We start from the raw sequence: 20,634 nt of genomic DNA, 5'->3' as shown, positions 1-20,634 counted from the left end.
TTCCATTCTCGTGGTCAATTTAAATAGAAAATCAATGTTTGAAATTGTTATTTTGTTGTAGATATGTACATGTATGAATTGTTTCCAAAAAATAAATTGTGTAAATGAGTATATGTGTTTGTAATTTTTTTTAAAGAGAAAGAAAAGGGTTGTGAAAGGCACAGTACGCCTCCCGTAAACCATCACAGATACTGTCAGGCTTTTACACACAGTACAAACACCCTTCCATTTGAACACTCACCGAACGGGGACTTCCTAGGTGCCCTACGTAAAGAGCGAGCAATTTTCAAAGAATTAATTTTTCGGATTGAGACCATCTCAATCGGACCCATCCTGAACTCAGGTCAAAAATGAGTTACTTCCCTTCAACTGGCGATAGCCGTTGAGCAATGATTGTGCGTTTTGGCGCTAGACCTAACTTTTAAAATCTAAATAATAAATTGACAGCTTGTTACACAAACATTCTTAAATCATAGAAGAATTATTTTTTCATCAAGACAAGATCAGTATAATTCGAAGTTTTGAAAGTTTGAAAAAAGAAAAGCCCGGAAGCAGGGTCACGCAAGGTATGGTTTTCGTAGCAGACGACGGTTTATATGCAGTCAAAAGCCATCGCTCGAGTTCTTATGAACCACATTCGTTTGTTTCGTGAACAGTCAGAGGTACATAATAACGTGCTATTGCAGATAAGCTCACAGCGAGCCGGATTCAAATTACAAACTGACGACTGCATTGTGTAAAAGGGAAACTGGATCACACGGGTTCACGATGGCTCAGGGGTAAGATAAACCACGCAAAAATTAAGTAGATGTGCAACGCCAAGGCACTGCATACCCCAGCGAAAGACAAACCTCTCTCTCTCTCTCTCAAACACACACGAACACACACACACACACACACATACCCCAAGTTACACACGTACACACGCACTCACTCACTCTCTCACACACTTCATACACACAAAACACACCCCCATACGCACATATAAACAAACACACACATACACTTACGCACACGTACAAACACACACCCACCCTCTCTCTCTCTCTCTCTCTTTTTCTCTCTTATACAAACAAACACACACCCATACAGACACACACCCCCACACACACACACACACATGTACATAGGCACGCATGTACGCACGCACACACCCGCAGACACACACACACACACTCACACATTGACTCACACAAATCTCATACACACAAATCACACTCATACGCACATACACGGTTGGCCTAGTGGTAAGGCGTCCGCCCCGTGATCGGGAGGTCGTGGGTTAGAACCCAGGCCGGATCATATCTAAGACTTTAAAATTTGCAATCTAGTGGCTGCTCCGCCTGGCGTCTGGCATTATGGGGTTAATGCATGCTAGGACTGGTTGGTCCGGTGTCAGAATAATGTGACTGGGTGAGACATGAAGCCTGTGCTGCGACTTCTGCCTTGTGTGTGGCGCACTTTATATCTCAAAGCAGCACCGCCCTGATAATTATGGCCCTTCGTGGTCGGCTGGGCGTTAAGCAAACAAACAAATACGCACATAGACAGACGGACACACACACCTTTAGAAACAAACACATATACACACTCATACACACACAAAGTCATGCACACACACATTCACACACACTCTTTCTCCCTCTCTCTCAGTCTTTCTTACACACACACACACACACACACACACACACACACACACACACACACACACACACACTCACACACACGAGTACAGACTCATGCACGCGTGCGCACACACAAATACACACACACACACACACCACACACACACTCACACACAAATACACACACACACACACACACACGCGCGAGTACAGACTCATGCACGCGTGCGCACACACAAATACACACACACACACACACCACACACACACCCACGAGTACAGACTCATGCACGCGTGAGCACACACACACAAATACACACACACACACACACAAACAGTAACACTAACAACACATGTGCACAAAATGAACACAAACACACACACCGCGCGAGAGAGAAAGACTACAGGGAGGCATGACGTCATGATGCATTAATTGACGTCAAAGACTTTCGACCGTGACGTATTCTTCTTACGCGAGCTTTATCCATAGACTTGGAAACTACGGAATTTCTACCCGTCCAAAGCGGCCTTGGGTGGCGTTTGCTCAAAAAATGGGGGCGCCAATTTTACCCACCGTATTTTTGTTAGTATGGTCCCAATTTTTGGTGAACTTCCATCTCCAACTGTGGCCCATTTTCGGGCACAAAGAATCCTTCTTTATCATGTATTATTCGGTATGCACATTTCTCAAATCGATTACAGTATAGCGTTCACGGGATACCTCCAGCTTCGCTGGGATAAATTCTTTGAAAATTGCTCGCTCTTTACGTAGGGCACCTAGGATTATCCCGTTTGGTGAGCGTTCAAATGGAAGGGTGTTTGTACTGTGTGTAAAAGCCTGACAGTATCTGTGATGGTTTACGGGAGGCTTACTGTGCCTTTAAGGAGGATGTCATCTGATGCTATCCATTATCATAAGTGTAACCACATTTTAAGACTTCCCCTTTTTAAAGTCCTTGCTTTTTCAGAATTTCTGTTCATAACCTTTGTCAAGTTACCTCCGTTTTGTTAAGACCTGATTTTCTCTGGTTTTGGAGGTGTTAAAATGGGGATTCCACTCTATTGCTGTCCAGTCCATAATGCTTCTTCCTGGGTCTCAAACTTTTCAATAACCTTCTTACATGTGTGTTTTCGATTGTATTTAGTCCCCCCCGAGGGTTGGGGGGAAGAATTTACCCGATGCTCCCCAGCATGTCGTAAGAGGCGACTAACGGATTCTGTTTCTCCTTTTACCCTTGTTAAGTATTTCTTGTATAGAATATAGTCAATGTTTGTAAAGATTTTAGTCAAGCAGTATGTAAGAAATGTTAAGTCCTTTGTACTGGAAACTTGCATTCTCCCAGTAAGGTCATATATTGTACTACGTTGCAAGCCCCTGGAGCAATTTTTTTGATTATTGCTTTTGTGAACAAGAAACAATTAACAAGCGGCTCTATCCCATCTCCCCCCTTTCCCCGTCACAATATAACCTTGAACGGTTGAAAACGACGTTAAACACCAAATAAAGAAAGAAAGAAACAAACACATGTCCAGGAAGCCCATGGCAAAGTTTGTCTGCACAAATGCAAGGGCTCACTCTTTCACAACCCACGCAAACCCAACAAGAGTTATTTCTGAAAATTCTCTATTCTGAGCTACAAAGACACCATGTTTTTCTTCTGTGAGTGTGATGGACCTCTGGATGTGTGTCAGTATTGTGCTTATCAAAAGCTGTAATACAAGAACTGACCATAGAGTTAAACAAGAACTGACCATAGAGTTTTGTCTTCCATAGCTCAGCACAGACTGGTCTCACACACAATCATAACAAAAACAATGCAACCATGAGAATTCACACAATGTGTTTAATTACACAAAGTGTAAGCGTGCACGTTTGGTCATGAAACAAGTAAGTACATAATTATACAGCATGAAAATCACTCTTTACTCCTCTATACATACATGTACATGCCAATAACGAATTGAAATCCTTGTGATAACCACTTTTACTATTAAGACAAAGCTTTTCCCCAAACAAATGCTCTCATTCATTATTTTCCCCACCCCACTACTATGATAATGTTCATTTTTTGCCCACTGAGCCATTGCAACCGCCTGGTGTGCGTTTCATTCTGCGTGACACATCTGCAACAACCGCCTGGTGTGCGTTTCATTCTGCGTGACACATCTGCAACAACCGCCTGGTGTGCGTTTCATTCTGCGTGACACATCTGGTGCATGACGGTGCTGAACAAGGCCATCAGTTGTAGGTACTCGTCAGCTCCGTCCAGCAAACACTTGTCCACCAACTGTCACAACAATAACACAGGTTTGTTTGCTTGTTTGCTTAACGCCCAGCCGACCATGAAGGGCCATATCAGGGCGGTGCTGCTTTGACACGTGCGCCACACACAAGACAGAAGTCGCAGCACAGGCTTCATGTCTCACCCAGTCACATTATTCTGACACCGGACCAACCAGTCCTAGCACTAACCCCATAATGCCAGACGCCAGGCGGAGCAGCCACTAGATTGCCAATTTTAAAGTCTTAGGTATGACCCGGCCGGGGTTCGAACCCACGACCTCCCGATCACGGGGCGGACGCCTTACCACTAGGCCAACCGTGCCGGTAATAACACAGGTGATATCATGTAGACCTTACACTCAAATTCATCAGTGAATCTAACATTTTGTTTTATTAAAAATTAAACGTTCCAATAACATACCTTTCTTGTGTTTTCTCAATTTTGGAACGTTGGCAGTCTATTTGTTTTTGGATTTCATTAGATCAAAAAATATTCATTGATAGCTTCACGGATCATGAAAAATGCAAACCATTGGTAAAGAAAGATTACTCACAGACGCATTTTACACCTTTCTGTATAAATGGATTTTCATAAACCAAATACTTTGCCAACAAAGTTTATTCACCACCTTTCTTCCACACATGATTGTAGAAATGAGTTTTCATAAACCAAATCTTTATCAAACAAAGTTTACTCACCGCCACACAATAGCTAACCAGATCATTAAAACTGCAAATCTTTCGCAAACAAAAGTTTACTCAGTCCATGTTACTTTAATAAAGTTTATGAACAAAATTGCATGCACCTAATCTATCCTAACTAAATATATTCATCGCCTTACTTCTGCCCCAGACTTTATGAACGAATTTTCACAATGCAAATCTTTATCCAACAATGTTAACTTTACTCACGGCCATCTTTTCGCAGATGACTGATTTCTGTTTGTCGCTCACTTCCTCCATGGCCACCAGCTTGTCATGGAACTGACTCAAGATCTGAGACCCTGCATAACCTTCACGTATCACTTTCTGAAAACATCAAAGAAAAAGAAAAAGGTATTAGGCCACATTAATATATATGTTGGTTTTAGGGTAACCCCCCCAATGTTTTCCTGCCGACCCTAAAAGGTTTTCTTTCATTTCTAAAAATAATAAACACTTTTGGCACATTTTGCGAACCATACCGAGACTAAGGGAAGTAACCTCCTTTAAAATCGACTTAATTTGTATGAACAAAAAAATATTTTTAAAAAAGCCAACCTACCGACCCTTTCTTTTTTGGTCACGTTACCCTAAACCAACATATATTTTTGTTTGGCCTTACCAGTGATCCATCGTGTACTGGTTGTTTTCAAAATAGGTATGATCCAGATAGTGGTTTAAAAAACAAAAAGAGTTAATTTCAGGCTCAATGAAGGAAGGCCTTTACAAATGATAAAACAAGGTGTGTGTTAATTTGTTGAATGGTGTGCCATGTAGGCCATTGCCCAACCGTTCTACTAGTGTATGTTTTGCAGTTTTACAAAACATTCATTTGGACTTCACAACCAGTCAAACTAAGGGATAGCAAAATAAGTTGTAATGAAAAAAATTTGATTCAGGAAAACAAGTGCAAAACAAGTTGCGTAAGGCGAAATTACTACATTTAGTCAAGCTGTGGAACTCACAGAATGAAATTGAACGTAGTCCACCGCTAGTGCAAAAGGCAGTGAAAGTGACGAGCCTGTTAGGCGCGGTAGCGATTGCCTTGTGCTTCATAGCACGCTTTACTGTACCTCTCTTCGTTTTAACTTTCTGAGCGTGTTTTTAATCCAAACATATCATATCTATATGTTTTTGGAATCAGGAACCGACAAGGAATAAGATGAAAATGTTTTTAAATTGATTTCGAAAATTTAATTTTGATCATAATTTTTAATTTACAGTATTTAATTTTCAGAGCTCGTTTTTAATCCAAATATAACATATTTATATGTTTTTGGAATCAGAAAATGATGAAGAATAAGATGAACGTAAATTTGGATCGTTTTAGAATTTTTTTTACAATTTTCAGATTTTTGATGACCATTAATTAATTTTGAAGCCACCAAGCTGAAATGCAATACCGAAGTCCGGCCTTCGTCGAAGATTGCTTGGCCAAAATTTCAATCAATTTAATTAAAAAATGAGGGTGTGACAGTGCCGCCTCAAGTTTTACAAAAAGCCGGATATGACGTCATCAAAGACATTTATCAAAAAAATGAAAAAAAAGGTCCGGGGATATCATTCCCAGGAACTCTCATGTCAAATTTCATAAAGATCGGTCCAGTAGTTTACTCTGAATCGCTCTACACACACACACACACACGCACACACACACACATACACCATGACCCTCGTCTCGATTCCCCCTCTATGTTAAAACATTTAGTCAAAACTTGACTAAATTTATGTAAAAACAAAACAAAAACAACCCAAAGACGGTATGATTGTCAGGCTGATTGCATGACGGTCGCAGTGGCGTGGTGGTAAGAGGTCGACCTCCTAATCGGGAGGTCGTGAGTTTGAATCCTGGTCGCTGCCGCCTGGTGGGTTAAGAGTGGTGATTGTTACGATCTCCCAGGTCAACTTATGTGCAGACCTGCCAGTGACTTAACAACCTTTGTGTGTACACGCAAGCACAAGACCAAGTGCGTACGGAAAAGATCCTGTAATCCATGTCAGAGTTCGGTGGGTTATCTTCTTCTTGTCGTTCGCTATTTTTGCGATTTGCGTGGATCTATGGTTGGTTAAGGTGCGCCTGTTGGCCCAGATCCTCTGACTTCAGCCCTTAGGTTTCTTTCAGGGTTACCCCACCCTTAGTTCCTGGCTCAAAAACCTAACCCTGGGAACACATGGGGGATTTCTTACCGGGGGGTCCCACCCCAGGGCTAGAGCTTTTAATGCGGCTCTTACTCGCATGGTGTAACCGTCATCGGACACGTAGGGCATTTTATAGGGTAGTGAGTGCCATCTGCCAACCCACCCCGTCCTGGTAGAGACACCACTAGTTGGTCTGGGACTGCTTATTCTATATTCGCAGCTGGCCCCCATATCTGGGGGCCGTTCCCCTATCCGGCACCTGGGGACCCGCCGGGTTGAGGATAGTCGCCCCCCCCCCCCCCCCCCCCCCCCCCCCCCCACTGAATTGGAAGTAGTCTGTTCCCGGGGTGGGTTATAGAAACACGAAAATACCCAGCATGCCTCCCCCGAAATTGGCGTTTGCTGCCTGAATGGCGGGGTAAAAACGGTCATACATGTAAAAATCCACTGGTACTAAAAACATGAGTGAACGTGGGAGTCTAAGCCCATGAACGAAGAAGAAGAAGGCTGATTGCATCATTTCCAGTACTTTCACACATAAATCGATAATATACCCAAACTGTCCAGTTACCGCTGACATTACTCTACTAATGACATCATGTCAAACTGAAATATTGCATGGAAGAGGTGCACAAGAACAAAATATTTATTTTTGCAACAAACCTTGACTGTTGCATCAAGTTTTTCATAGGAATCTGAGCGACAGACTTTCAGTACTTCATCCAGCAAGTCTTCTGGGACAACCTGCAACAAACAGTCAACCTTGGATAGGATTGGATAGGATTGGATAGGATTGGATAGGATTGGATAGGATTGGATTGGATAAGATTTACAGTCCAGTGAGGTTACCCTCATGGAAATTCGGGCTGCTTTCTCCCCGGGGAAAGCGAGCTGCCATACATATGGCGCTACCCATATTGTTTTTTTCCTGCATGCGTGTATTCATGTTTCCTGAGACTTAATGCCGTGTGAGATGGAATTTTTTTTTTTTAACTTTATCCCAAGTCCCACGGGTATTTGATGGACATTTTTATCTATGCCTATACAATTTTGCCAGGAAAGACCCTTTTGTCAATCGTGGGATCTTTAACGTGCACACCCCAACCTTCTGTGGGAAACTCGCACATGCAGAATACATACATGTGGCCATTTCTGTGACTTTGGGCATTGTTGAGTTCAGCCTCTGATTGGAGAACTGATAGGTCAAAGTAAGACCCAAAAGTAAACAAACTTGATGTGCTCCCACTTCAAGCTGAATTTCTAAAAGTTCAAGGAAGCATCAGTGACAGCACGATGTAAAACAGATGAAAAGTATGCACATAACAATACTTTTACCATAGCAATGTTTTCACAAAAATGGGCACATATATGTATATACAAGCACACACAAATACACATACACACGCATGTACTCTTGCGCACAACACACATTTAATTAGTCCAGACCTGCCTACCCCAAAAATTACAAGGAGTAATGAGCCCAGCCAAAAAGAGTAATCTGGTGGTAGAAAGAGTAGTTTTTCGTTGCCAAAAGTAACGGCCATCGATGGGTGTGACTAAAAGGAGAACCCAAATAAAGAATATGACACTACCTTGCCTGTAGACATCCTCATTTTTCTCCCAACGGAGAAATAGTTGTTCATAAAGTCTTGCAGGACACAAACATTCTTCTGCACACTTTCTGTTCATACTCAGTTGCTTCGCAAAAATAAAATGTCATTGATTTTCTCAAATTGTGACGTCAGTCAAAACCACCCTAGAACACAGCACTGGGAAACTATACTGATTGGAATGATCTAGGATGACGAAAGCAAAATATGTCATGTGCACAGTGGTCACACATCTCAAGAAATCAGCCTCGCACATAACCAGCGCTCCACCATTTGTGTAATCAAGAGTTTGCTGAATGAGCATAGAGTTTATTTGGAGGTAGAGGGCTTTTTCAAAGACTTGTAATAGCATGACTTAAATCTGCCAAGTTCTGCGTGGCTGTACTGCCTGGTGCCGAAGGTTCCTGATCTTGATTTCAAGAGGAGCAGACTCTCCAATGTCTCATCCGACAAAGCTCACAAAGCTCGGTGAGAGCAAAAATACGGATCGGATTCATATCGGGACGAAATGCGAAAAATCGTACTTTCGGTTTCATAAAAATCGTATTTCCATCGCGGAAAGCGTAGTGGCGTAATTTGGAATAAAATTCGTAGTAAATTACGCCCAAATCGTAAGGGTAGGCAGGTCTGTTAGTCCTTACTTCACCGACCAACACACACACTCTCTCTTTCTCAATATGTTTGTCAGCATTACTTTTAATTAATTTAATTACTTTAAATTACATTACGTTACTCCATTTAGATGATAAAGCCTGTCATTATTTCAGTGAAGTCCACTTTGCAAAGTCTGCTTCACGAAGCTGGCGACACAAAGCTTTAGCACTGAACTTTTGTAAAAAAGACGTAGCAATGTCTTTGGTAAGTCAACTTCAGGCTCAATTAAGGACATTAGTACTGCAAAACTTCTCGAGGCAACATCACTGTTGCTGTTTTAGCATGACTGCAAAGTATAGTCTTCAACTTCAGGGAGTCTATTTCATGAAGCTCAATGCATCGAATTTTGGAAACGACTTTTAGGTGAAATGACTTTGCGCAGTCTTCGCAAAGCCAATTTCAGGCTCAGGAAGACCCTCAACAGCAAAAAAACAGAAGACATAATGTAACATTCACTCACTCCAGTGATATCCCTGATGATTTGTGAGTTAACAGAACCGTCCTGACCACACAAGCGACTCGCGCTCTGCAGAAACATCACAGCTTTGCGCATGTCTCCCTCAGATATTTGCATCAGGGTTTGAATCGCCTGCAAGGAAGCACAGAGTTGCAACAGGCTTTCAAACATCTCACACTGATGCAGAAAATCATATGTTAGGATGAGGAAGAGGGCACAGAAAAAAAAAACCAAGAAGGGCAAAGCCCATACGACTCACATGCTTTACACATTTTTCCTACCAAAATACATGTGACCTTGACCCAAGGTCAAGGTCATCCAAGGTCATGCAACACAAAGCTGTTAATTCAAGACATAGGAAGTACAATGGTGCTTATTGGCTCTTTCTACCATGAGATATGGTCACTTTTAGTGGTTCACTACCTTATTTTGGTCACATTTCATAAGGGTCAAAGTGACCTTGACCTTGATCATATGTGACCAAATGTGTCTCATGATGAAAGCATAACATGTGCCCCACATAATTTTTAAGTTTGAAACAGTTATCTTCCATAGTTCAGGGTCAAGGTCACTTCAAAATATGTATACAATCCAACTTTGAAGAGCTCCTGTGACCTTGACCTTGAAGCAAGGTAAACCAAACTGGTATCAAAAGATGGGGCTTACTTTGCCCTATATATCATATATAGGTGAGGTATTGAATCTCAAAAACTTCAGAAAAATGTGAAAAATAGCTGTTTTTTAGGCAACATTTATGGCCCCTGCGACCTTGACCTTGAAGCAAGATGCTATGTATGTTTTTTGGGGCCTTGTCATCATACACCATCTTGCCAAATTTGGTACTGATAGACTGAATAGTGTCCAAGAAATATCCAACGTTAAAGTTTTCCGGACGGACGGACGACTCGGGTGAGTACATAGACTCACTTTTGCTTCGCATGTGAGTCAAAAACAATAAGGGCTGGCACAAACATCACCCAAAAGCAAAGTCTGAAGAGCTCGTTGCAAACAAAAGGCGCTATATCCTGAACTTTAGAGAATGTACATTGGTCCATTGCATCTAGATGTTCACTGCCTTTGTAAAATCAGCTTTCCCATTCAAAAAAAGAAAAGAAACAAGTCGCGTAAGGCGAAAATACAATATTTAGTCAAGTAGCTGTCGAACTCACAGAATGAAACTGAACGCAATGCCATTTTTCAGCAAGACCGTATACTCATAGCATCGTCAGTCCACCGTTCAGGCAGGGAAATTGAAAAGAAGAGCGGTTTAGTAGTTGCGCTGAGAAGGATAGCACGCTTTTCTATACCTCTCTTCGTTTTAACTTTCTGAGCGTGTTTTTAATCCAAACATATCATATCTATATGTTTTTGGAATCAGGAACCGACAAGGAATAAGATGAAAGTGTTTTTAAATTGATTTGGAAAATTTAATTTTGATAATAATTGTTATATATTTAATTTTCAGAGCTTGTTTTTAATTCAAATATAACATATTTATATGTTTTTGGAATCAGAAAATAATGGAGAATAAGATAAACGTAAATTAGTATCGTTTTATAATTTTATTTTTTTTTTTACAATTTTCAGATTTTTAATGACCAAAGTCATTAATTAATTTTTAAGCCATCACGCTGAAATGCAATATCGAAGTCCGGGCTTCGTCGAAGATTACTTGACAAAAATTTCAACCAATTTGGTTGAAAAATGAGAGCGTGACAGTGCCGCCTCAACTTTCACGAAAAGCCGGATATGACGTCATCAAAGACATTTATCGAAAAAAGGAGAAAAACGTTCGGGGATATCAATCCCAGGAACTCTCATGTAAAATTTCATAAAGATCGGCCCAGTAGTTTGGTCTGAATCGCTCTACACGCACGCACGCACGCACGCACACACACACACACACATACACCACGACCCTCGTTTCGATTCCCCCTCGATGTTAAAATATTTAGTCAAAACTTGACTAAATATAAAAAGCAGCAAGAAACAATAAAGCCACACTGAAAATGCCAACAGCTTTACGAGAGGGAAGATATACCAGTAAAACAGAAACTTAACCATCTTAATCTTGGACATAAACAATGCATAACACTTTAATAAAAGAAAATGTCTCTGTTTTTCCAACTTTGCTTTAGGTAGACATTTTTTGATGAAATAAGACAAGCTTTGAACACACGCACAACAAAATGATTGTTTTTGAAACATTGTCTTCTAAAAGACAAAAACATATGAAACTAAAGCATATATCATGGGCACACCATTTAAAACACATGCTTGCAAATTTACACTGTCGCTCCTTCAAACTAAGCAAAACCAGAGACATTAATGAATAAATTAACCAATTACATGTAGTTTATTATTTAATAAAGAATCAAAAAACAAGAATAGTTAGCTAATGCAACGCTTAATCTTTAAAAATTTTGACAAAGCATTTTTTTTTTAATATTTCATAAAGAAAAGTAAAACCACACCTCTTCTTCAATCTTCACATTTTCTTCCTGACAGATATGCTTGAGTCGTTCAGACATGACGCCCACCCCCAGAGGCTTGAAGCGGAACTTGGCGCAGCGTGACGTGATGGGTTCAATGATGCGTGTCACGTAGTTACAGATAAGACAGAAACGAGTTGTCTTGGTCTCCTTTTCCATCGTTCTTCTCAGCGCTGCCTGGAAAGAAAGTCAAGTTTTTAACACAATAGAGGAATTCCAGAAATAACTGTTGGGTTTGGATGGGTTTAGAAAGAGTGAATACTCTTGCATTTAGTAAGTCAAGCTTTCTACACTTGCTCCTTGTCCACATATTTCAGACACTACCCTCGTTGGTGACTGGCCTATAATGTCACCTGAAAAGCTTGCCTCAATAAAAGCAAGAGTATTCACTTTTTCACAACCCATACATGCCCGACAGCTATGTCCGAACATCATCTATTAGGTGCCTTCAAAGATGTAACACTGTAACACCACAGTATGAACAGTTCAAAAGAATAACCTATTCATACAGCATGATTTTTGATTATCCCTGTTAAAAAGAGAGTATTCAAGTCTTTACAAGTATTTTTGTTGGTATACTGCTCAGTCACAGCATTCTGCCACAACACTCTTGACTACAGTTGGTCACAGCATTCTGCCACAACACTCTTGACTACAGTTGGTCGGTCCTTTAGATGGTTGTTACAGACAGGTTCCATTGTGCTAAACTTACTTGTTTGTTTGTTTGTTTGTTTGCTTAACGCCCAGCCGACCACGAAGGGCCATATCAGGGCGGTGCTGCTTTGACATATAACGTGCGCCACACACAAGACAGAAGTCGCAGCACAGGCATCATGTCTCACCCAGTCACATTATTCTGACACCGGACCAACCAGTCCTAGCACTAACCCCATAATGCCAGACGCCAGGCGGAGCAGCCACTAGATTGCCAATTTTAAAGTCTTACGTATGACCCGGCCGGGGTTCGAACCCACGACATCCCGATCACGGGGCAGACGCCTTACCACTAGGCCAACCGTGCCGGTAAACTTACTTGTGCTGGCGAGGTCATAGAGTCTGCCTCATCAAGAATAATGATCTTGTATGGTGGACACGGTTTGCCACTGAAACACATACACATTTTCCCACAGGACATTTCATTTATCAACTTTACAGAATGCATCCTAGTTTAAATGCTTGTGATTAAACTAGGAGTGTGATGAATAGCTGAAAACACAGAATCAAAGCCAACAAAAAGGTGAGTTATACAGGCAGTGAGTGAGAAATGTTTGTGGTTGTGGCATGTTTCATACTCATAGGAATACACAGAGAGAGGTAAACATGAGAAACATGCAAGGAGATCAAGCAAAACTTCAAGTAAAATTGCCTAACATACACCAGTAGAACAGTTTAGCAACTGTACGGAGAACATAACACAACATTCAACAAATTAATGCACACTTTGTTTTATCACATGTAAAGGCCGTCCATAATTGAGCCCGAAGTCCACTTCCAAAACTCTGTGAAGTCTTTTAACGAAAAATTCAGTGCAAACGCTGCACAAGGTAGACTTTGCGAAGTTGATTTTGCCCAATAAATATCAGGCTTACGTTTTTAAGACTACGATGAAAGTGAACATACTCTGGTCTTGTTGCGCTTGCAGTAAGCTGGGAAAACTTTTTGACTTTCTCTCTGACAACGCTGATGCCGCGCTCGTCAGATGCGTTCAGCTCCAGCACCCGATCCTTGTACAAGTCATGTCTGCCAACAGAAGAAATCAGACGTCACAGCAAGACATAGCACCCACCCAGTAATTGAAGAAGAAACAACAAGACATGCCATTAACTCTTAATGTCCTATACCGCGCCGTTCCGCTTGTCGCTGACGATCCTGATCCGCTTGAAACCGCGCGCGTACCTGTAGCTAAGGCTAAAGGGGAATAACCCGGAAATACAGCTCTTCACAAAGAAAACCGCGAGTGGTGCTCGTTTGTCAACAACCGCTGACAGTTGGTGATTTTTGTCTCAGTTTTTTTTTTACCCTTTCTATTTTTCCTGACCGATTTTAGTTGAGTTTTTTGCGAGAGAATGTTTGGATCAAAATGGCTGACTTGGATTGTTCATCTTCATCATCTTCATCATCTTTTCATGGATTCGATCGCGCTGACATTCGGAACTTCGGCAACCCTGCTGATGTGTTAGGCCTAGCAGATTCAGGTCAAAGTGACATTTCTGTGTCAAGTGTGCACACTGCCGATTTATCTGACTTTTCATCCGGAATTTCGGACATTCCATTGAGTAGCAGCGACGATGACATTGACATCTGTGAACCCTTCAGTTGTGTTGCTTTGTCAAAAGTTAGACACAGTCAACTAGTTTTGCTCTGAGTGAACAGTGCAGCTGGCCTCAATTAGCCGGTGACACCTCTCTGGCCACAGCACCAAACAGTACATGGCTGGGGAGAGAGAGAGAGAGAGAGAGGGGGGGGGGGGGGGGGTGGGGGGTAGCTGGCTAAACTCAGTGGGGTGTCCGGTGTCACTGAAGTCAGCAGGAAGAGCATTGGAGAGAAATAGAGAGGTGTACTCTTCCAAACAATTTCCAAAGATCAGTTGTAGGGCTTAGGGTAGTCAGTGAGGGAGAGTGAGAGCGGTTTGTGAACAGTCCGACTGAAGAGTGAAAAGTCACTGCCACAAGATCGGCATGCAGTCAATAAAGCCAGACAAGAAGAATGATTATGACATGCGGCTCCATCTGCTGGTTTTTTTTTTATTCAAACTGGTTTTCAACGCTTATTCTCACAAAGCATCTGCACACCTGCCTCTGCCTCTGTGCTGTGTTTGTGTGGCTGCTTTCGTATGATGTCAGTGCATGGTGAGTGCGTTCACTGCCTTGTCACCACTTCCCCACCTTTTTCAGAGTGTTTTCTTGGAGTTGGATAATTCTCCTTACTCCTCGCCCCCTCCTTACTCCTCGCCCCCTCCTAACTTCAGTTCATACTTTATTGCGTGCCGACTGACCAGTCGGTGTGGCGTCCGTGTAGAGAAGAAGGGAATAAGGTTACACAATGCGCTAGTGTGAGACGCCAAGTTTCGTGTTTCGAGTTGCTGTAGTAAATATAGAGTAAACTTTGTCTTTGGGACTGACTTTCTGTTGTGTGCTATCCGTCTTTCGACTTACGTAAGAGAAATCCCATTTCGAGCTCAGGGTACTTTGTACACATAGATAAAGAGGGATAATTCCGGACCAGAATTTCTTTGTGTGCTAAGCGAATTTTTGACTTAACCGTTTGTGAGTTAGCTGGATTTGCCTGTAGCTTTGAAGGTGATGCTGATCAATGAGTGATTGTGTACATTGCGAGAGAAAGTCAATGCGAACTGTCTCACTTGAGGATATTTTTTCTCAGAAACTGTTCTCAAAAAGTTCTCCCCCATGTTTACATAAACACTGTTGTGGTTGTGTGTGTGTGGGTTGGTGTTTTTTTTATTTTTTATTTTTTTAATGTGACAGTTGATATTTGAAATGCTGATTTATTTTCTTATCTTTATTTTATTTCCCTTTTGTAACTGGACAAGTTGGCGGAACAAAAAAAAAAACAACTAAATAAACGTTGAGTTAAAATGTTAAACTGGTGTGGGCTACCCCGTCCTTATGTGCATTGTCCAAAGTTCTCACTCGTCTCACTCTGGTGTTGTAAAAATTCTCTCTTGTCTAACTATCTTTTGCATGAAATTTTATCTTTGTTCGTCTTCACTTTTCTAAATGTTGTGTGTAATAAACAGATTGCAAAGGAAGTTGCAACTGGCAAGCACAACAAAAACCTGGAGAATTCGCAAACTTTGGAGCATTTTCGTAATCAACATCTGACGCCCGCTTGCGCCTAAAATCCTGACAAAATTTTAAAAGCAAATAACAAAGCGTCCATGTGAAAAGGCTTACAATATATGTGACAGTTGAAAGAAGTCAGTAGAAGTGCAGGTTTACATAAACACTGTTGTGTGTGTGTGTGTGTGTGTGTGGTTGTTTTTTTTTTATGAATGTGACAGTTGATATTTGACAGTTGATATTTGACAGTTAAAACAAGTCAGTAGAAGTGCAGGTTTACACATAAACACTGTTGTGTGTGTGTGTGTGTGTGGTTTTGTTTTTTTGTTTTTTTTTTTTAATGTGACAGTTGATATGTGACAGTTGAAACAAGTGAGAAAAAAAAGTGCATAAACACTGTCGTGTGTGTGTGTGTGTGTGTGTTTTTTAATTTTTTTTTTAATTTTTTTTTTATGAATGTGACAGTTGATATTTGACAGTTGATATTTGACAGTTAAAACAAGTCAGTAGAAGTGCAGGTTTACACATAAACACTGTTGTGTGTGTGTGTGTGTGTTTTTTTTTTTTTTTTTTTTTTTTAATGTGACAGTTGATATGTGACAGTTGAAACAAGTGGAAAAAAAAAGTGCATAAACACTGTGGTGTGTGTGCGTGTTTTTTTTTTTTTTTTTTTTTTTAGGGTGACAGTTGACATGTGACAGTTGATATGTGACAGTTGAAACAAGTGAGTAAAAGTGCAGGTTTACATAAACAATGGAATGTTCTGTTTGTTTGTCATGAATACAAAGAAAAACACCTGGGTTTGGTTTTGATTCTATTTTTAAACTGTCACCTGTAATTAATACACTTAACGGCTTTTTACAACTAAGGTTAATCTTCAAAAATGTCTAAACTTCCAATTAACATAATCAGCATTCATATTTGAACATCTAAAAAAAAATTGGATTAAAACCATTCACAAACAAAAAAGAAATGATTTATTTACTGAACCACCTCTGTTTCACACAATTTAGTCAGAAAATAACAGGATCAGGGAAGAGAAAGCTTCAAAGTCTTATAGGACACTTAGAGTTAAACACATTTGATTTCGGCAGTCAAAGTTAATACTTATAGCACTTATTCTTTTCATGCGATGAAACTCCCATGTACACTTGTTTTTTCTCCATGTGTACAACTGTTTTTAACCCACCACACGCGGCTGGGATTCAAACAATCAACCTTCTGCATGGGAGACCGGCGTCTTATCCACTTTCAGCATAATCATGAGTATATTCTGACAGAATCTACACCCACATGAAACTTAGGCCAGAATACACAAAGATCTGACCAATTCATCATAAAATCAATGGATCCTTTTGCGGGCGGGGATGTAGCTCAGTCGGTAGCGCGCTGGATTTGTATCCACAGGAATAACACAGGAAGACTCGACTTAATGATGAAGGTCTAAATCACACACACACACACACCACACACTGACACACACACAGACTGCCTCTCTTTTTTGAAACACACACAGGGCGGGGATGTAGCTCAGTCCGTAGCGCGCTGGATTTGTATCCAGTTGGTCGCTGTCAGCGTGAGTTCGTCCCCACGTTCGGCGAGAGATTTATTTCTCAGAGTCAACTTTGTGTGCAGACTCTCCTCGGTGTCCGAACACCCCCGTGTGTACACGCAAGCACAAGACCAAGTGCGCACGAAAAAGATCCTGTAATCCATGTCAGAGTTCGGTGGGTTATAGAAACACGAAAGTACCCAGCATGCTTCCTCCGAAAGCGGCGTCTGGCTGCCTAAATGGCGGGGTAAAAACGGTCATACACGTAAAAGCCGTGGGAGTTTCAGCCCATGAACGAACAAACAAACAAACAAATGGATCCTTTATACAACCTCAGTGTCATTCGTAACCACTGTAGACCAGTATGTCAGGAATCCATTGACATCCCACTGCCAATGCCAGAATGATTTTTATGTGTCAATGACCAATACTAAGTCCAAACCCTCCATACAGTCATGCTATTCACACTGGCATACATTTCAAGAGTTTAGGACAGCTTCTTAATGGCAGAGCTTTAGAATGTTGTAAAACTTACCCATAAAGAGCTCTTGCAGCAGCTAGTATCGTGGATGTCTTGCCAGTACCCGGAGGTCCGTAAAACAACAGGTTTGGCAGCTGTGGAAGATGTTACAAACCTATAAAACTTGCATCAAGTATGATAACAATCTTGCATATTTTGTAACTTTGGAGGTTTTATACCTTATGATATTAGAATCCATGTTAAAAACAGCTGAATCAAGAGGAATAAACACATGCAGGTTTTCGTGTAGGACTAGGAGGAACAAACATGTAAAACAAATGTTCAGGATGTCATTCTCCACAACTTTCAATTATTCTGGCAATTTTTTTATCTTCATACCAGCAGGGTGATGTTTAATGCTTTGTCTTACTGTAAGCTTCATAAATTCCTTACCATACTCATACTATGCACAGCATCTTCTGAAGAAATGAGCAATGAACAAATTGTGATTTGTATGGTTCACTGTCTATCATTGCTTTAGCTGTCTTCTGACACATGATTTTCTCACTTCAGAAACATTACCTTGTATCTCTTGATTTATTACTAAGGAGGTATGAATACCCCTTCTTAATTTCCCTCATAAGACGAATTAAACCACCACATGATATGGAGACGAGAAACACTGCAAATACACAATTCATTGAACTGAAGAGACAAGTTATACTATAGCCAACAGCCCTGCCAAATAAAATGTACAGTGTCAAAAACAATGGAGTGTCTTACATCAGAGCCCTTCAGAGCTATTCTGAGAACAGCGATCAGTACACAATTGTTTTCACTGAAGAGAAAAGTAATAGCCTAATGGCCCTGGCAAAAAATAAATGGTGCAATGTAAAAAACAATTGAGTGTCTTACATCAGAGCCCTCCAGAGTTTTCCTGAGAACAGCGACCACTTCGTCCTGGTGAGCAACATCATCCACAGTGCGCGGCCGACTGCAAACAAACCATTTTCACTCACATTCAGGAATCACAGGGTCTCCTTTAAGTTTAACCCGTTCGCAGCACGTAGGACATCAGCAAGTCCTGGGTAACTTGCTTTAACAGGCAACAAACCGTTCAATTAACAACAAAGAACAAAAATAACAAACAATGAGTCATGTGTGGCGTATTCATATAATGATTTATACATTAAGGGCGAATTGTAAGTTGTCATACCAGGTAATGCTTTGTATACAAATCACAGGCATGATGAACAGGTTAACTTAGAGGAAAGGCCTTTAAAGACACAGTCAAACATGCATAGAACCTTTGACTCCACTGCAAGGTAAACTCCTGTTTGTTTTACAGAAAACTTACACAAAAATGTTAAACCATCTGACTCTGAGAGTTGTTACCACTTTGAAATTAGGCCTGTGCTTCTCAGCTGAATAAATGAATCAGTGACAAACCCTCTGTGTCAGTGTATTTAAGCTACCTACTCTGAACATGCTTTCCAGCCAAAGTCTAATCCACCAAGTTCAATGAAAGCTAAAGGTCAATACAGTGGAACCCCCCTTTTCAACCCTCTAAACACCTGAGAAAATCAGGTCTTAAAAAGAAAATCAGGTCTTAAAATGTGCATACATTTACAGAGGTTTTGAACATAATTATACTCTCAAAAAAGGGGGGTAGTCTTAAATTGGGGGGTGGGGGGGGGGGGGGGGTCCTTAAAAGGGGGGTTCCACTGTATTGCTTTCACTAACAAAAAAGTCTTATCCTAGTTCTCACTATTTTTCGACCCAAGGAATGTGCTTTTTGACAGGTTTGCCGTCTTTCTTTGAGGTGCCTGGGGCTGGAGCAGGTGCTGGTTTCTTGGCAGGCGGTGCGCCCCCGGGCCCTTTCAGAAAGGCTTGCATTCTGGACTGCTGACGTCTGATACTACCTCAGTACCTGCAATTTTCATAGAAATAAAATTCAGATGGGTTCCATGAGGGTGGGTGAAGGTGTAGCGGAATGCACATTCTGCTGACCTGGTGTAATAGACAAACAATAACAACACTGTATTGTCCATTAAAATGGAAAATATTCTTTGACACACCCTGCCTGCCAAGACCAATTCCGTTTTTATAGGTTATACTATATTATAGAAGAGTTGCTTTCACTTGTTTTCTTCTTTTTGCATTTCCATGGAAACACAGACTGTGGGACAGAGGGCGAGTGAGAGGCTAGCTACACCGGGCATTGTACTGAAATTGTAGGCTTGCCTCAGTGTTTCTATAGAAACAAGGGCAAGCAACTCTTCCACAACTCATACAAACTTGAAAGAGTTATATCCAACATCATCTATTGCCTTTAAACAAATGTTAAAAAAGTAATCTATTATCTTGATTTTATCAATGCAAAGAATGAATCATTGACTCCAGTGACAAATCAAGAGAACTATGTTTTATTGAGGCAAAGACCAGAAGTATGGCACTGTCACAGTGTCAGTTTTTTGCAAGTGAAGCAAATTTGTGAGGAAACTGTGTTTCACTCTTACCCCTAAATTCGATTCATTCAAAAACATTCTTTCTTTGTTACGTCCATCGAAGTAGAAAGATTTTGCGATAAAGCGAATATTTCGCGAAAACCAACAAGCTTCATTTATCCTCACAAAGTATACCCCGCACGTCCTATAAGACGATAAGAAATGACAATCAGTCGCGCTGTTTGAGTAAGTGTTCTAAGCAATAGAAAGTGACTCTATTCTGCTAATCGTTTAACGTTTACCGTCCAAATAAAAACACTATGTTCTGTCACTGCGTGAAAGACCCGCCAGACGAACCGGAAGCGCATGTACATTTTGTGGTTTTATTCGGGCAAGAGTTCCAGTTCTCCAA

At 41.0% G+C, this 20,634-nt stretch overlaps 1 protein-coding gene across 2 annotated transcripts; it reads right to left on the bottom strand.

Annotated features, from left to right (window-relative positions):
- Positions 1-3,232: 3,232 nt before the first annotated feature.
- LOC138983778 (replication factor C subunit 4-like) lies at positions 3,233-20,608 on the bottom strand. Of its 2 annotated transcripts, none has more exons than XM_070357100.1 (12): positions 20,525-20,608; positions 19,544-19,705; positions 18,691-18,769; positions 17,851-17,930; positions 13,584-13,703; positions 12,997-13,066; positions 11,946-12,140; positions 9,475-9,603; positions 7,414-7,494; positions 4,822-4,938; positions 3,806-3,913; positions 3,233-3,762 (listed from the first exon to the last, which is right to left on the bottom strand). In XM_070357100.1, the coding sequence occupies exons 2-11, from the start codon at positions 19,669-19,671 to the stop codon at positions 3,818-3,820; spliced, it is 1,095 nt and encodes a 364-aa protein (XP_070213201.1). In that variant the 5' UTR covers positions 19,672-19,705; positions 20,525-20,608; the 3' UTR covers positions 3,233-3,762; positions 3,806-3,817. The 2 variants fall into 2 exon arrangements, with proteins under 2 accessions (XP_070213201.1, XP_070213200.1); XM_070357099.1 differs by having other exon boundaries at positions 3,233-3,719.
- Between the last annotated feature and the right edge of the window lie 26 nt (positions 20,609-20,634).

The sequence above is a fragment of the Littorina saxatilis genome, linkage group LG13 (genome assembly GCF_037325665.1).
Source record: "Littorina saxatilis isolate snail1 linkage group LG13, US_GU_Lsax_2.0, whole genome shotgun sequence".
Lineage (NCBI taxonomy): Eukaryota > Metazoa > Mollusca > Gastropoda > Littorinimorpha > Littorinidae > Littorina > Littorina saxatilis.
Note: the sequence above shows the minus strand (reverse complement) of the source record. Positions and strands in the feature narration are given on the sequence as shown.

What these genes read in the sequence shown, in the direction of transcription:
- LOC138983778 (XM_070357100.1), bottom strand. Translation starts at nt 19,671, where the DNA reads ATGCAAGCCTTTCTGAAAGGGCCCGGGGGCGCACCGCCTGCCAAGAAA. An exon ending in GCTGCAAGAGCTCTTTATGG is followed by an intron (nt 13,704 to 17,850) that starts GTAAGTTTTACA and finishes TTCTGTTGGCAG; the next exon opens with ACATGACTTGTACAAGGATC. An exon ending in ATGTGAAGATTGAAGAAGAG is followed by an intron (nt 9,604 to 11,945) that starts GTGTGGTTTTAC and finishes GCTTCCTTGCAG; the next exon opens with GCGATTCAAACCCTGATGCA.